The 18681-nt window shown below is 35.0% G+C and overlaps 1 protein-coding gene across 6 annotated transcripts in view; it reads left to right on the forward strand.

The window, feature by feature from the left end:
* Positions 1 to 18409, forward strand: part of MYO6 (myosin VI) — a 115112-nt gene extending 96703 nt beyond the window's left edge. For 2 of the 6 annotated variants that reach the window (XM_076333104.1, XM_076333105.1), the window contains exons 29-35: positions 2890 to 2919; positions 3397 to 3435; positions 6848 to 6951; positions 8315 to 8446; positions 11052 to 11078; positions 13285 to 13503; positions 14979 to 18409. In XM_076333104.1, coding sequence (XP_076189219.1) covers positions 2890 to 2919; positions 3397 to 3435; positions 6848 to 6951; positions 8315 to 8446; positions 11052 to 11078; positions 13285 to 13503; positions 14979 to 15178 — 751 coding nt within the window. In that variant the 3' untranslated portion in view covers positions 15179 to 18409. The remainder of the gene's footprint in view (positions 1 to 2889; positions 2920 to 3396; positions 3436 to 6847; positions 6952 to 8314; positions 8447 to 11051; positions 11079 to 13284; positions 13504 to 14978) is intronic. The other 4 variants (XM_076333108.1, XM_076333109.1, XM_076333110.1 and 1 more) reach the window with 4 other exon arrangements.
* Positions 18410 to 18681: the final 272 nt, after the last annotated feature.

The raw sequence follows: 18681 nt of genomic DNA on the forward strand, positions 1-18681 counted from the left end.
AAGGGTGATGCCTCAGAAGCTTTATAGCCAGCAAATGTACATGTAATTAATTGATGTATTTTCTAACTGTGTGGCTTGCTTTCTTGTCCGGAAAGCATCTTTAAGATGTGCTCTCTGCATAGTTCTCCTAAGGAGAAAAACAATTTGTGCTTTTTTTAATTGATAGAGTTCTGATTTCAGATTACCCAGTTCAAATATGAACAAGATAAAAATACAGTTTAACAAAGTTTTGCTGCCCAGCCAGGGCACTTTCTAGAGGGTCTGTATGTTAATCAGGGTTCAATGAAAAGTGAATTAGGGCTCTTGGCTTTCTGTTTTTATATCAAGAACACAGCAGTATTGGGAAAAGCTTAGGTGAGAATTTGGCATAAAGTTGCAGTAAAAATGGTACTTATTGGGCAAATTGCATATAGAGACCTATGAACATGATCATTGTTGTCATTGGTGACTTCATTAGTACTGGTCTACTCAGTTTGTTGTTGTTGAAAGAAGGGGGTGTAAGAAAATCCCAAGTGTTTCCATGGAGTTTCAAGCTCCCAGATGTGTTCTCTTTGCTACTCAAATTTTATCTAGATGAATACTTTTTTTAATAACTGTATGCCTACATGAGATAGCTAGGTAATTTTTTTGTCATGTACAATACTGATTTTTAGACGCTTCCACTAAATTTACTGTGGTTTTGCCTTCAGTTATACAATAGCTGTCATATTGTCTCCGATAAGACTTTAACATGCTCAGCTGGATGTCCAAGTTCTTCACAGACAGCATTCTGGAGATTTTCATACTTTCCCTGTTTGAATTTTGGTGCAATACTTCGAAGGTAAACCCAAAGTCACTCTAGTGTTGCAACCTGGCAAACTTCTCTTAAATGTGAACGAAGGGAGGCATTAGACAAGAAGGGCTCAGAGAATTCAGTGACTTTTCTGTCAGAGAAGCTCTAATCTCCAGTTTTTCCTACTGCTCATGGGTAGTGCTGGCATTTGTCTTCCTTGTGTAGTCCCAGAATGGATGATGAACTAACCACCCTGGTAGTTAACGACTGCCAGTTTCTCTCCGCTGTGTAGCTAGCAGTAGGAGAATGAAGACTCTTTTCTGAATGATTGGAAAGTGTAGAATGGTCTGAACAAGTTAACATAGCAATGTAAATCCTTTCTTGAACAAGATAATATATATAAATCTAGAAAAAAGTAGTAGAGAGATTTTTCTACTTATAAGATATTTCTTTTTAGCTCATTAGCAAAATTTTTTCTTTCTGTTTCTGCAGTCCACTTCAAAGAGTTTTAAGCATGTCCAAAAATTCTTTTAATTTCACCTTTGATTTGATTTTGTTTTGGTTTGTTTAAAAACAAACTAAAAATTTCTTCAGACCCCGATATCTTCTACTGAAATCCAACAGTAGATTTCCACGTAACTGCAGGAATCGGCTTAAGGGTAGAAACTGTGGGAATTCTTCTCTGAAATTAAAACTATTGGTTTGAACAAAACATGCAATTGAGTAATTTAAACATAAATTCTCAGGACTTATTTTAACTGATATCAATTAAAATTTTACTAGAGTCTAAGGGAGTTATATTCTGCCATCTTCTGGATTTAAGACTTGCATATTACCATATGATACACTGAAATCACTGCGACTTTTATGTATGTATATTTCCCTTTTCTGTTAAATTTTGCTGTAGTAAGAGAAAGCATGTATCACTCCATACTGAATTCATGCAGTATACTGGTTCTACAGTGTTTTCACACAGTTTTGTAAAAAATCATTTCATGCTTACACGTTGGCATGACTAAAAGGGTATTTTCCATTGTGCTGTACTACCTTGTGGAGTGAAAATAGTAAGAACAAGGTGATTTTTATGTGCCACTTTGAAGGAACTCTTGTATTTCGCTCATTTTTCAGGAACATGTGATACTTGCGTGTTGTCATATTTGAAAATGAGTAGCCTCTACTTTATTTCTTTTCTTCTCAATACCTTGCTGCATTCACCATTAGTTTTCATAGATATTTAAAGGTTCATAAGTATTAGTAGTTTCTTTGAGAAATATACTCATTGGCTCTTGTCAAAGAAGAAAACTTATTTGTTCTGGCAGTAGATCCAGCATTTTTATTTGTGCTTATTCTGTGCTGGGTATGCTGGACCTCTCCTAGATTCATCCAATTTTATTACTCATCCACAATTTGAAAGCGTGTGTAATGAGGGATTTACTGCACTTAGGGGTAAATTAACAGAAGTACTTACCACTTAAGTAAAAAATTAATTAAGTTAATTAATAAGTTAAATAATAGATACATTTTCAGCTGTGCAATATTTTTAATTTATGTGGCTTATTGAAACATACAGTATAGCATATAACACCAAAATAAGTAGCCTCAGTGAAGGTGGTGTGAGTATCTCTTCTGTGCGTCGCATATTCAGTGCTACATGTGTGTACACGTGGGTCTTCAGTATGGCACTTAGACTCAGTGCCTTTTCACAGCTTGCATGAAGAAGCTGTCTGTCCTGTTCCCAGGGTAGCTACATGAGGATTGCTGTTATTTCTTGTGATATGCTCATCCAGCCATAAAATGTATCAGCAGCATGTCTCAAAATCTTTGATTTTGAAAGGGGGGTGGGGGGGAGAAAGGGTGGGGAAGTTTTCGCATATACATTTTTTCCAGATTATCATAATTTAACTTTTTAAAAATAATTTAACACTCACGATTAAATGAGAAAGGTGAAGAAAAAAAGGTCTGTATAATCCTGTTTCTCAGTGGAAAAAAAAAAAATCATAAGATAGTAAATAATATGTGAGAGAGCAGGAAATACTATGACCCACTTTTTCCCACTTCATTTAGTAGAAAGGTAACTAGGAAGTAGTCTATGTAACATAAATATCTTCTATTTGCAGAGCCAATGGAGCAAAGCTGCAAATGACTGCGTATGACATTTTTTTCCATTCAAATGCTCTAATAGAAAAAAAAGCAACACTAATTAATTCAAAGGAAATTGACATTGTCCTCTTACTCACTAGTTACCCCATAATAATCTTTATTAGCATGCATCTGTAAACTTTAAATCAGTTTGTAATACCTTATATCCACTACTTTGCTTATGTCTAATAAACAAGTTAATAATCTAATATACCTAATAATATCTATTTAAAGATGATTATATAATCAGCGTAAACTTTTTCACATACCATCTATTTTTCACTGCCCTGTGTGATTTATTGCTCTTTACAGAATCAGGACTGTATATATATATATTAGAATGGAAATTATTTAAAATAAGTAGCCTTTTTTTTTTTTTGTGCACTTGAATTAGCTTCAGTTTGGTTGGCAAGAGAATATCACAGTTTTAAAGGCTGCTTTTATATTAATGTTTGGTTTATGCTTATTTATCAATTTTCTTATAGGGAACAAATGGCCACAGAAATGTCAGAAATACTGTCTAGGTAGGTGAGAAGATACCACCAAATGAATCAATCATTTTATAAAAAAAATCACACATGAAATGGGTTGAATTATTATGCAATGAAAAGTAATGGAATCTTTTTTAGTTGTTTTTTTTAAGTGCTAAGCAGATAAGTAAATAATTTATTTCAGATAAATTTCGTTTATCAACACCTTTTTTCCAGCAATTATTTTTCTGCTATTTTAATTGATTGTATAAAAAAAAGAATAAGAATGGTTCCCATACCCTGGTATTTTGTGTAATTTTGATAACGTTCCTCTAGCTTTCTTCTCTTTTCACCTTTCTTATAATGATAATAGAAAGCTAGGCTCCACATCTTTCGAAGGAGGATTTCTACAGATTCAACACAGTTAATGAAGTTATTTAATATTAATGTAACTGTTAGTGCTTCTAATAAGAAAATATTCTAGTTACAGTTCCCTTCAAATAAAAGCAGTTTTGAAAACTACTGTTAAAAGCTTATTAAAACCCCTCTTAAGACATCCAAACAAAATCCCCTTCTGAGATTTCTTGAATGCTACTGCAAGATTTTATGCACAATGCAGGAGGAAAGGAGAATGCAGGTTTAGATCTGAATACAATTCTACTGTAACAGTCTCATTCTGGTTTGTGTTAGAATACTAGTTATTTGTTGAAAAATTGTAATAATGTCCTCCATATCAGTGAGTAATTAGAAAGGGTTTTGTGCAACTTGAGGACAAAAATAACCTTTTGACATTCATTTTCTGAAGCTTACATAAGAAGTGAAATTGTTTAGAGTTTTTAAAAGTGAATCTGCTGTTAAACAAGCTACTATGCTGTGTATATATAGTCTGAAGATGATCAGTCTCACATGATTAATGGGTGTTCTAGTTGTAGCATTGATAGTTGGGGATGCAGCTGCTAACTAAATTTGTTTCTTGCAGTAGCATTTTAAGAATAGGAATAAACAGTGTTCTGTGTAATTAAGTTAGCATGTGAATTTAGATGGCTAGATTGTATTGCATATATTGACATAGTTCCAATGACAATGGCTAATTCTTAATGTGCAAAAAAATCACAAAACTTTAGGGCAAAATCAGAGGCTCTGTGTTTTGGTTGAATTAAAAATGCAATGCAGTACTTCTTACTGCGTGCTTGTTTAACTAGATTTTTTTCACTTTTCATATACTGGAAACTTGACTTGAGACTGATTTTTTTTTTTTTTTTTTTTTTTTTTTTTAAGTCTGAAAATACTGTTTATGATACATAATTTTGTCAGACTGAGCGGTGAAGACTGACTGTCAAGTATGATGTTCTTCTTACTGCCAGACTGTTATGCTTAAAGTCATGTAGAAACCAAGAGAGTGATCTGCAGAGTGCAGAGTAGTGCTGTAATGGAAAGGCTAAGCCATTCCATTGGATTAGCATTCTTAAAGATTACTAGTTTAACCAGAGACCTTACAGCCTAGTTCTGCTGCTCTAAATTATGTAGCAAACTCTGAGTGGTGGATAGTGTTGCTAATTAAGGAAAATCCTTAGGATTTGTCAAATTAGATTCAAGAAGGTTAGACACCAGGCAGCGGAAATTACATTTAGCAGCAATCCTTTAATGTCCTACAGGTATGCCAATGATAACAAAATAATAAAATATATATTTTGAAGGAGACTGTCTGTCTAATGATTTGTTTTACACTTACGAGTAGTGCTAAGGGTGAGGAAAAGTTCCTGTCCCTTAGCTATGTACTGATTAAAAGTCAAAGAGGTAATTTCTTATGTCAGACTTCCCACGTACCACAACTGGAAGCTGTGTGTTGACTCAGAGTAGTAGTATGAGTAGGCATGATTAAGCTGATGCTGCAATAAACAGCAAGATGCTGTAGTTTTAATTACATTTGAAGAGGTGGTTTAGTTGCTATTAAGAAGAACATTTGGTTAAACAGATTGTTTTATTCTATGAAACTTAAAAATAAATTGCATTTGTTATCTCTGCTTTCAGAACTGCTATATCTACTAGAGACATTTTTCACAGAAAATGTATTTATAACCTATTAAGTAAAAAGGCAAAACAAACAACAAAATTTCATAGTCCCACATGAGACTTTTATGGAAAAATAAACTTTAAAATAATATTCACTGGATTATAAATACTGTAATAATGTAACAGTCCCACAAAAATATTGCTGCACAAACAGACTTTAACTGAAAAGTCCTGTTTTCTTCTGTTTTTCTCTTTTGTGAATTTTTACAGTGATGTGTTGCATCAAGTATTTTGCTACCCTGTTAAAGATCTATTTTTTTTCTGAACAAATCCTCTCAGATCCTGAAAGATAATTCAGTTTGGCTCATGTTCTTAGTCATGGGCATTAGCAGAGGTTGGTAAAATCATGTGTCTGTTCCTAAATTCCTTAGTGTTTAAAAAGTATTCTGATCGTCACTGAATGTTGGAGTGTTTTGAACTTAGTTAACATCCAGATAATCCATGGGAAGTTTGCCATTCCTACGGGAGAGTTCTTCCGCTTCTTATCCATAACATTTTTAAGAAAAAAAATCAGGTTTATCTTTAGACATATACAGGTAATGTTTGTTTGTTACATGGATAACGTTACACATACTGTTAATGATGATGGAATTTTACTAATAACTTCTCACTTGCATTTGCTGTTGACTTTATTGCATACTACCCACATGATGAATACCTTTTGCCTTTGAAAAACACTGTTTCTAGATGAGTCTCTTTATACTGGTCAGCCTTTCTTCTGATAGTGGTCTTTTTTCCCTTGGTATCTCTTAGTGACACCCCCCACCCCCCAAATAAATATTGCTGTTCTCAGACAGCTACTATACAATTAATATAGAATTAATTTGATTTCTTCTTTCAAATTAGACTTTTGTCAAAGAAATGAAATATTTTCTCTAGTCTTGGAACAAGGGTTTTGTCCTAATTCAGTTTTAAACAGCAGAAGAAACGCCTTTTCTCCCTTCTTCTTGTCTACTTCAGAAATATTTTTCCTCATCTGTTTTTCAAATGGAACTAAAAATGTATATGGCCACTCCTTGTTGTCTGTATTCTGCATCTTGACTAGTACCAAGAAAAATGTACATCAGCATGGGGTGAGGTACACATGAATAGAATATGCGTCTTTTCACACATAAGCACTAACTATTACTGATAATTCCTTTTAATCTCTAGGCAACCAATCAGATTATTACATGATTTTGGACGTAAAAGATGCTTTCACTTTTTCTTAATCATTTGAACATCTTGAAAATAATATGGTACTTTGCCTGTGAATTCAGTCATTTGCTGTTGATTTTCATTGTAATAAGCGTGCTGCAGTGTTGATCGTGGGATCTGTTCCTCCTGTTGTAACAATTCCTGTTTCATACTTGAAAAAATACATATATATATTTTCTTTTTTAAATAAATGTAGGGGTCCTTTAGTTCAAGCCACGAAAGCTGCTGCTGGTACTAAGAAGCATGATCTCAGTAAGTGGAAATATGCAGAGCTTCGCGATACAATCAATACATCCTGTGGTAAGTTGTTTTTTGGGTTTTTTTCTGATTTGAGAAAGAAGTCAAGTTGTAGTTGTATGAAAGGTGTTACTTTCTTCCTATGACAAAGATAAAAACTTGCTCATGAATTTATTCAGGTTTGAATGAATGTCAAATTAATTTTGAAAAGCTCTTATTACCCCAAAGAGAACAGCGAACTAAGCTATTTCCATATTGAGGAAACATAATTTCCTTTGTTACCTCCTTTACTGATTATATATTTACGAAGTTAAACTGCTTGGGCTGTAAAATACATGTTATAATTTCTTAATTAAATTATCTCAGTTTGATGTATTTCCACAAAGGGAATAATAGTTATTATGCTTTACCTAGAATTTGCGTGTTCTAAGAATTTTTTTGCTATCACTTCTTGCTGTCACTAAATCACAAAAAAGCAAATATGTCATGTAAAGCACAGCGTAAAATATTTTCTGTCTTAGATGTTCAGATTATTCTTTAATTTTCAAAATGTGTAACTTCATTGGGGAAGCTCACAGTTGGGACATTAATTACTTTTCTCCCAATGTGATGAAGATAGAAACAGGTAAGAATTATTCCTTTATTAAATATTACTGTTTCTTCCTGCTTCTGATTGAAAGCAGTTGGTTAATTTCTGATTTAAGATAACTCAGAATTTCTCCCTGGATGTAGAAATTGGAAACGAACCCATTCTCTCTATTTGTATTTAAACCCCAAAGTTAGCTCCAAATTCTAACTCTCTCTCTATTGTTTTTACATATGCAAGACTGGAGTAATGTTACCAGCAGAGTAGGTGGTGCAGTAATACACGGTGCTAACGTGTGTTCATCCCTAGTGAAGCCAGTTTGGATACTCTTAGTGACTAATGAAAAAGCCTTGCAATCATTCAGTCTCTTAGTATCATGAAATTCAGCAAAATTAAAATATGTTTAATAAAGTGGAAAAAGAACCTAGATCTGAGCAGTCAAATTGCTGATTTTTTTTTCAGTTGCAGAAATAAAGTTCAGTGGTGAAATTTTATCTGTTTCTGTACTGCTTGGCTTGTGATAATGTCAACAGACAAATTTAGCAAAGCGAAAATTTTATTTGTAGCATTTCACTGCTCCAAATCTCACAGTAGAACAGCTACTTTGGGGATTGCCATTCTTCTAAAGGAGAAAAGGTTATATAGCACTCCAAGGATCTTTCTGGGCCATAAAATACAGGCCCTGTTGCTGCAGAGAATGAGGGTTTATTATATTATATTATAACACATTAGTGTTACAAACTGATCTAAAATTACGTACCTACGAATATAGAAAAGCATTTCATGAATAATTTTTCTGATTTTTCTCACTTCTCCCTTCCTTCCTTATTTTTGAGACAGATATTGAACTGTTGGCGGCTTGCAGAGAAGAGTTTCACAGAAGGCTAAAGGTATATCATGCTTGGAAATCCAAGAATAAGAAACGCAATACAGAAACAGAACAGCGTGCTCCCAAATCAGTCACAGACTATGGTGAGGAGAGATAGTTTTGTGTTTATAATAATTTTGGTGGCAATATTCTAAAGAAAACATTTCCAGAATGAATTTTGGTTTTGCCTGGTTGAAGGAAATTCTTGGGTTTTTTAGAGTATTTTTATATTGATTTAAGGTAAATATTTTGAAAAGATTTTAATACTTCGCAGAAAGTAGAATATTTTCAGGATACCCAGACACATGTACTGGATAGCTCTCCCCAAAACCTTTTCTCATACCAACTCACTGCTGTTAAAAATAGTTCTTGATTTGGTGTTGCAGTTGCTGGCATTTTTGCTAAATGTTCATTGCTGTGCTACTTAAGACTAAGGAAGATCACTTTCCATTTATGAAACTGTAGTTTGCACGTTGGAACTTTTGAGACTGTTTTTAAGGTTGTTTATACTAGTTCTGACCTCTGTAATTACAAATGTTGCTTTCTGAGACTAGTTAGTGATAGTGTAGAACAGAGAATTATACCTAAGGATAGAATAGAGAGTCTAAAAATAGTTCTCAAGTAGTCTGTCTATCAGAGAATTGCATGTGATTTTTTTTTTTGGTGCTATAAAAAAACAAGATTGGAAGGAATCGTGCTCTGTTATGTAATTCACTATTACATTTGGGGTCCAGACAAAACAAAAAGTATTGGTGATAAGGGGGTGGGTTTTTTCATGCTTTTATTCTTTTGTAAGATACAGATATATAGACATAGATGTAGATACTTTTAAAAGGTGCTAATAATGTCCTCATTTACATTACTGTAAGCCTTATATATTTCAGGTTACATTCTCTTTTTTAAAATACTTTGAGTGTTGATATTGCAGTTTTTGATTATGGGATCACAAATTTTGCGTAGTCCCTGCTTTCTTATTAGACTGTCATTCTGCTGATTTCACAGATGGGTGTTTATTGTCAAAGCAATGCACTAATGAGAATAAGTGACTGCCTTTTAAATTCAACAAGACGGTGTAGGAGTTACCATGTTTAACACTGCCAGACCTGAAAATTAGGTGCCTAGTTTCTGGAGTGGTATTTGCAGAATGGATTGTTACTCTTTCCCCGCCACCCCACCCCCCAAGTCCAGTGATAGCCTGTTATAGAAGGAATCTAAGAAATGAACAGAATCACAGCAAATGGATATAATAATTCAGTCAGATCTTTCCTGCTGTCTTCCGGTTCCGTGATTCTTGTGTTCCTGGCCACGCAGTTAATGGGAGAGGCAGAGGAAAGGGAAGATGGGGAGAAGATGCTCTCCAAGGTCCTGTTAGCCTGGGATTAGAGCTGGGACGTGGGGGATACAGATCCCGGGGGATACAGATCCCAGGGGATACAGGTGCCCTACTTACTCTCAGTGTTAGTCCTTATACAAGGTGTTTCCTTCCCCTTGATTCATTTACCGAGTTATGCATTGCTTTGAGCATTACCTGAGAATTTGAGCTTTTCAGGGAACTTTGGTAACAGATATATGGCAGGTAAAATCTGGACCCCTGGAAAAGATGTTATCAAAGAATGGGTCTTTGTGGCCATGCCTAGTAATGTGGTTTTAAGTGCTTAAGAAAGCTTATGACTGAAACAGCAGGAAAAGGCATTTGAAGCACTTCTGCAAAGTGGTAAGTTGCTTTGAATTTGAGCTTGCAAATTCTGTCTGGAGCTAAATGGGTAAAATAAATATTCATGTACAGGATTGCTGATGGGGAAGTATCAAAGAGCAGAAAATCTTTGGATTTGTGCAAATAAAGCTTGGAATATTCATGATCTCATCACATTTAGTTAGACATTTACTGCATTCTTTTCAATGTTTTTCATTACATTTTTTTACTTTTCTTGAAATATAGCTTCATATTTCTGAAGAAAAGTTAGAACATTGCAGTTCAGAAGTCACTGATAGTGACCTTCAGAGACTCTCGTTAATGTCAGAAGCAATTCTTCCCATTGCAAATAGTTATACTACATGGGCATTTCACATCTATGTATTGTAATGACCTGAGAAGGCAGTAAGAAGGAACTCTGATTTCTTAGATGTTTAAGCTAAAAGTCTTTCGGGTGTCAGTGGATGTGTACTTCAAATGATGTAGTTTCTTCTTTCTGTCTTTACACTAATGTCGTATAATTGTACAGGTATCCTTTAATTAAGTTCACACATTCAGTATAGAAGCTAAACACTGGTTTGCGTATTATTATTGGAATAGGCAGGTTTGGTATTAATAGAAGTCTGGAAATTTTTTCATCGCAGAAATGTCAAAAATTCAAAGTACTAAGTTAATTAACTAACCGATTTGTTACAGCAATCTGTGCTTAGCTTGTATACAACTGAGGTTTTGTAACAGGCATCGCAAATCATTGAAGTAATCAATTTCAAAAATAAATCCTGATGAAAATAGAAGCAGTTGGAAATCTATGAAACTTGAGGAAAGGAGACATTTTGTATATGTCAGTGAGCAGAAAATGAATAGAAATACTTAGCTCAACATCTGTGTTTATTTTGTAACTAGAATTTCCTTATGTCTATCATCAGCATTGGTGAAAAATGTCGAGGTAATGAAACTATAACTTATAAAGGATCAGCACTTTTATGTTTTGTTCAACATGTAATATTTGTTCACAGATTTTGCACCATTTTTGAGCAACTCACGTAAGTGGGGAGATGGTTATTTCAGCTAACTTTGAAGAATAGGAACACTTGAGAGCTCTATACTAACGTTAATTAATCCAGTGTTTTGCTACACGTGTACATAGAATTTAATTGTTCAAAAAGATTCTGTTTTACAATTTGGCAATGTTATTCAACTGATGGTAATTATATGTTACTTTAGTAATTTATGAATGTACTTTACTGCTTACCTTCATGAGATCCTACCCCTTTGAGCAGTCATGGGAAGGGAGAATGAAATAACCTTTTTATGTCGGTTATTTGAAGGTACAGTCTCCTCTTTCCCCCATCCTCCACTCCCCCCTCAAGAAATACCATGCTTGTTATAACATTTTTTACTGTCTGCACATGGCCTTTTGTTGTAGCAAAACTCTGGAATCAGCTTAATATAACAGCTATTTTCCTAGAACACAAACTAACATTCAGGTGATGGTTTCTTTTGAATAAAGAACTACAATTCCATAGCACTGAAAAGTAGAGGCTATATTGGCTACTCAACTTTCCTGTCCTCTAGATTTCCTCTTGGATTTAGGTATGCATAGGGGTAGAAATAAGTCTTAGCAATTACCATTGCAGTGCAAAAAGTGTTTGACAATACTAAAGCACTGATCTGCTGTGATAGATATTCAGACAGTTTGCAGCAAATAGAATTAATTTCCTATAAACTGTAGACTATGTCTCCCTGTAAAATACATGCTTTATCAGAGTTGACGTATAAAAGTAGCATTCACCTATTAAAATCCATTTTGTTTTTCATCTCTTCGTTTATGGAAAAAAAATTGGGGGGTACGATTTGTATAGTACTTTTTTTTTAAGATTCTGTTCTTCACATTTAGAAAAACTAATTTTGCTTGAATCTAAGTGGAAGAAATTTCAAGGTGCGGTTGCTAGTCTATTAGTCTTGTTCATAACTGTAAAAATACATTATTAGAAGTGATTGTCATTTTTCATTTTATTAAATTTTAGCTCAAAAATTAGCTTTGCAGCTTAATAGACAATGGACAAAAAAGGAATTCACTTTTAATTATCCCCTTTATGCTGAAAAATGGAACTGTTAATACTGATTTTCTTTTCTAGAGATGGCATAGATTCCCATTCAGAATTTCTTAAACAGGGTATTTGTAACAGTGGTATTGTAAACCACTAAAACAAGATAAGTAATAAACTTTTGCAAGAGGCGGTTATTAAAGGAAAGGATCTTGCTTGTAAGAGCATTTACTATTTAAAACTGATTATGATAGCGTATACGTAACATTAAGAAGGTCGATCAGTTGATGAGTTAACATAGAGAGTATTTGCTTTTATTTGAAAGAAAGTTTCTCTCCAAAGTCTGAAATGTGTGGGACTCTGAGGGAGTCCAAAAATGCATCATGGGAAATGTTTACCAAAAATATATATGAAGCTTTAAAAGATTTCATATAACTCTGTCTCCTCTGGAAGTTTGGTCTGTTGATCTTAGTGGTCTGAAATAAACAATTTCTTCAAAAAAGAAAGGGGCCAGAAAGTAGTTCTAATGCTAGAGTTTAGTACACAGAAATCTAGGCAGAAAGTTGGGTTTGGTGGCAGCTTTGTAATAAGCAGTACTTGTTGTCAACATTTCTATTAACAAATTAGTCACTTCTAACAGTATTACACACCCTTCTGTGTTGACTGTCAAAAATCTTCAAGTGGTGCTTTGTATTTTTGTAACTGAAAATGCTTCTTTGCACTGTGATTTTGCTCTACAAAGAGATGGATTGAACTAGAGCAGTTACTGATTAATGTTTCCAGTTGGTAAGAAATTTTATATGGGAGGTTTTACTTTAAATATTGATTTAAAGCAGAATATGTTATTTTACTCGCTTTGTTTTTTTTCTAAAAGTACCTGATGTCATTGAGCAACCTAGTGTTACACATAGATACAATAGTTAACGTGAGCCTTTCCTCACCAGTGTTGTAACTGTGGTGATTAAAAGAATGCACATCGTACGAGGCGGGAATACTTTTTAGGTTTGATGAGACTTCAGATGACCTTGTATTCAGAGAGAATCTCTCAGGTTTTGGGGGGTTTGGTTTGTTTTTTTGGGGGGTTTTGTTTGTTTGTTTTGTTTGGCTTTTTTTTCCTTTGATTAATCAAGCAACTCATAATATGGCTTTCTTGTTTTCTGGTTTTTTTGTTTGCTTCTTTTTGGTTTTTTTTGTACGATAGCTCAACAGAACCCGACAACCCAGCTGCCAGCCAGACAACAAGAGATTGAAATAAACAGGCAACAGCGTTACTTCCGCATACCCTTCATCCGTCCCGCGGACCAATACAAAGATCCACAGAACAAGAAGAAGGGTTGGTGGTATGCGCATTTTGACGGGCCATGGATCGCTCGACAAATGGAACTTCATCCTGACAAGGCACCCATTCTCCTTGTAGCAGGTTGGTATTGAAAGCACGATTCAAATGTTGAAAAGGTTCAGAGTTGATAACTTGCTTTAGAAGAAGCGGCTGATGATACAAGTTTCCCAAGTTGTCTCCTCTTTTTTTCATCAGCAGTTATTGTCTGGGCAGAATTTGAGAATTTGGGACTGCTGTTGACGGTGGCCAAATGTTACGGAATATCATTTGGAGATGTAACTTGTCATGTGTTTTACCTGTACATGTACTTTAATCTGGGAAATCATAGAGAGAGTGGGAATCCAGATGTAAATGGTTTTATTATTAAGTGTCCTCAGATTATTCACTGAACTGGGGACAGTGTGCAGATAAAACATCACAATTTATCTGGGAGAGTTCAACTCATCATTGTATTGTTTTTTAGTTAGCTTTGAAAAATAACAGCAGTTTGCATCAAAACAATTTGCGCGTATGATATATTGTCTTTCCATAGTATGGTGCTAAAAGCAAACTGATGCTTTCACCATATTTATGCTGCCTAGTATGGGAGAATAGCTTTTTAATCTTAAACATTTAAAATAAGAACTAAATGTTGCAATGGACAGGCAGAGATTTATCTGGTAATGAAAAGTATCCTCCTTTTCTGGAGGATAACGAAAGGGGGAGAAAACACTGGAGAAATGCTGTTTACAGTTCTGTGTTTTGAAGGTTTGTGTTTAACTTGGGGACTGAGGAAAAGGCCATAACCAATTTGTTTAGCTTCAGAGTGATGCTTTACCAGCAACAAAAGTTCCTTTGTTTTCTGCTAATTATTTTTAATAGAATTCCTTACACCAACTGCTGCCTGTTCAGTGTCAAAGCCCATAGCTAAAAGTAGCATTGCTGTCGTGAATACGACATTCAATGGATCACCTATTAAAAATAAGATTAAAATATAGCGAGTGAGCTACACTCATCATTTCATTGGATTCCCTGTGTCAGTTCCATTTGGTAAACACTGTTTGTTTAGCACGGGAGGCTGGCAGAGTAAGAATACTGGCTACTTGATCAAAAGTCTTGAGTTCTTAGGCGCTTTGCTACATTTAAAAAAATTAAATAATAACAGCAGTTCAGCGTAAAACTGTGTAAAACTGAAAATATGTGGAAAACAAATGCGGTTGTCATCCCGTGGTGGATTTTAGGAGAATATATCAAGATCTGATCTTGATCTTCTCAGCTTCTTTCCTTTGTTCATTTTTGCTCACTTTTTAAGCACAATTTTGTCAGTGGCAGCATCTGATACTAGTTTATTCTGATACTGCTTTTCTGCTCTGTGTGTTTAAAAAAAAAAAAAAAAAAAAACAAACCAAAAAAAACCTGTGTCTGAGGACTGATTACCTCGTAAGCTCTGAAGTCTGTTAACAAAACAGAGCCTGAGAGAGGAAATCTAATTAACAAAGACCTGATCTTTGTTAATGGGACCTTAGAATGATGTAAAAGATCTGTGAAGATTTTTCTTTCTCCCTTTACCATTTCAGGTAAGGATGATATGGATATGTGTGAGCTTAATCTTGAAGAGACTGGCTTAACTCGAAAGCGAGGTGCTGAAATTTTGCCGAGACAGTTTGAAGAAATTTGGGAGCGCTGCGGAGGTATCCAGTATCTTCAAAAAGCAATTGAAAGCAGACAAGCTCGCCCTACGTATGCTACAGCTATGCTGCAGAACCTATTGAAATAAATGGTCATTTTGCACAGTAGTGTTCGAGATGAGAACCCTTGCCCGTGATACAAAGGGAAGAGTTCCTCTGTGCGACAGAGGACGTAAACGTTCTATAATCGTACTAGAGATGTTTAATATAAAGTGAACAGATTTTATTAATCATGTGGTTTGTTAATTTGTACTTTATGATGTTTAATTTGTGTAGTGAACTTCACTAGGTATGAGGACCTTGAAGAAATTTCAGTCAGTGTAGTTTGTTGCATTTTGTTCATATGTTGCATTTTCTTTAACGGTTTCTGTTATAACTCTTAACGCTTTCAAGCAATCTGTCTATACTTGGGTACATATTACAAAGAGCTGCACTGCAACCACCTTTTTATAAAATCCCCTCTGTAAAACACTGAATAGTTGGCTTCAAGCGGTGGCCTAGTAAAGAGGATATGCTGTTTCTCATAACTGGAATTGTGAGGCCTTAGCTTTGACTTCTGGAGAAGTTGGAGTATTCTCTTATATAATCTGAGACATTTTATGTCCTGATTTGAAAACTGGTTAGTGTCTGTATTTACTGACTTTTTTCAGAAACTGATGGGAAATCCTCCTAAACTTGAGACCCATAAATTCCTATTTAGTGCATTCTCTGTCTTGGTTTAAGAGAAATGGTTTTCTGTACATTCTGAGAAGAGCGTTCATATATGTCAATGGTGTGTAATGTTGGAGGTACACTGAGAATGTACTGCTCATTTGGGCTTGTACCACTTCTCTCTTAGTTTTTCTTTTTTCTCTTCAAGTACAAATTTCCTTTAGACTTCTATTTTTCTGACCAAATTTCCATTAGGAATTCTTGGACAGTTTGTTTATCCAGGTAGTGTAATTTCAATATATTATGCAAAAGCGTCCAAGTCTTAGATCTGGAGGCATGTAAGATTAAGGATAGCATAAGGGAAATATGTTCAGCTTTTTGGTGGCAGTGTAACTTAGCTGAATGTTGAGGCCTGAGCCTCAGACATCCTGTTTATTTTAATTGTAACGAGATGCACAAGGTCTGTACCTTTTATTAGGCTGTATAAAGATTTGGTCCAATAACATAATGCATCATCTTAGTGCTGTGTGCTGATGGAATAGCAACAGTTTTTAGTATACTGGAATATCATAGTGATTTGGACACTGAGCTTTATCTCAGCCTCCTCTGTCAAGTTTCATAGCTCGTTAACAGTTCCCTTATTAAGCAGTTTGGTTTGGGAGTTCGTGGGTGGGAATTACTGATTTCACACAGCTTCAAGATGCACTTGTTCACTTATGTGAACATTGTTTCACCATGCTGGCCATTATTTCAACAAATTAAACTTGATTATTTATTATCTCTCCGATGGGAATTTGAAATATAGGTAGCTTGATGTCCAGTTACTTATTCAACCTGATTTAAAAATGAAGTCTTGCTCTACGAATTGAGAAAGTTTGCTTACGCTATAAAACAATTTCCTCACCGTTTATTCAGTTTGAAACCTCTTGGAAACTTTAGTTTTTAAATGCATAACTATACTTACTTAATAACTTTCAAGAGGTACAGTTCTGCAGCACAGAGAAAGCTCACGATGCATACATCCTTGCTGACCTTGGATTGTGCTTGCATGCCACAGTCTGCTGCTTGTTATAAATGCACTCCTTACCGTAGTACTCGGGGAGATATTTGAGTAATACCTTAACTCTGTATGAATCTGCTGCCTCAGGGAATCTCCGCGTCCACTGCGTACCCACTCTACTTTTTGGTCACGTGATTGCAAACGAGAAAATGTTTTCATTTTACCCAAACAAATTCTTCACTGAAGCAGTAATTTTTGGCTGGAAGATGAAAGTGCATCGGACTGCTGGCTAGCAAGTTGTGTACAAACCTGTACAGTGTTGCATGAGTTTAAAGGTGCTGCTTATGAAATTTAAATTACTGGTTTAATGTGTTACTGAATTGGAACCAAAGTTTCAGAACTTCCAGTCTCCAGAAACTTAGCCCTGCAAGAAGCTGTGATCGTTCATGCGACACAAGGAAGAAATAAAAATCACTGAACTGATAGGGCTGAGATGCCCTACCCTGTATTTATTACTGTCTAGGTTTAACTTCTTGACTTAAAGCATTCAGTCTCAGTTCATACGTGTGTGTGTATATATATACATATATAAAAACCGGATTTTATGAGACTGAACATGGTAAGCAAAGAACCTCAATACTTAAGTGTATGTGTATACACATATATTTGCTTAAATATTTTATTACATATATGTGTAAACATACTTGTGGGGAACTTAAAATAAATAAAATTGTTAACTGGATTTTTCCAGTCTGTTCCTGTGATTATGCCAGGATTTCCTTGACTGGCATCAGAAAGAAAATTTATTTTTCAGAATGGGGTGTATGGAAATTCTTGTTAACTAAATGACTAACAAATATGAGCTATCAGGAGAATAAAATTGACTTTGAAATAGTGGAAGAGGAACTGGTGGCTGGATGTTCTCAAATGAGATGTTCCCACCTCTCTGCGTTGCTCCAGCAGTAGGCCTGAGGCAAGCAAAAAATGCATTCCAAAAATCAGGGTATTCTAGTTTGCACAGTAGCATGGTTGGTTTTGGGGGTTTTTTTCTGCACCAAAAGCAGCATCTGCTTTTAGTTTTACTGATCTTTTTGTGCAGCAAAATTAATTTTCAATTAATTTCAGTTTCCCTCCCCCCCGTCAGGCAATATTCATCCGCTTACCGATTGTTTCCGTTGTCCCATCTACTGTGTCTGATAATTATACTGTTGGATTGTAGTATTACCTAGTGCCCTACTGATCTACGGCTATAGAGAAAAATGTAATTTGTTTTTTAAAGCAAAATGATGAGGTAAACGTGTTGGCTTGGTTCTGTGTGTTTGATTTTTAAAACACAATCTTCCTGCCTCTCAGTGAAGTTGTCCGTTGTAGTTGAGATCTTCTGCATGAAACACTCCAGAAAACGAAGGAGAGGAAGAGAATCACCGTGCCAGGCTACGTTCCTGACCGGGTGACCCAGGAACATGAATTGTCTAGGGAATGCTACTTCGAGGACCACAAGGTCATTAAATACTTGTCTTTCATCCACTGATGAGATTGTTTTTCTTTACCTAGCTGAATCCTTCGGGTTTTTCTCCGAAATCTTTATTTAAAGTATTTAAATGACCTCCTAATACTGTACTGAAAATTATAAAAAAAAAAAATAAATACATTCCATGTTGAAATCTCAGTTGTCTCTCTCTTACCCTTTTGTCTTTTAAAGATTTAAAGTGTAGTAAGTCAGGGTAAATTAAGTTATGAGAAGGATAAAAGGATATCTGTGCCGGAACTGCCTGATGCTTTTCTATCAGATGTTTATGGTGCTTAAAGCTACCCCGGTAAAGATTTTGTCTTGTCTTTCTAAGGTAAGTGTTCCTCTAAAATAACGTTCTGATATTAAGGAATTCTGATTTTGTTATCTTTAAGTCTCGCGCTTCATTTCTCAGTGTTTGTTGAAACAAG

The sequence above is a fragment of the Aptenodytes patagonicus genome, chromosome 3 (genome assembly GCF_965638725.1).
Source record: "Aptenodytes patagonicus chromosome 3, bAptPat1.pri.cur, whole genome shotgun sequence".
Lineage (NCBI taxonomy): Eukaryota > Metazoa > Chordata > Aves > Sphenisciformes > Spheniscidae > Aptenodytes > Aptenodytes patagonicus.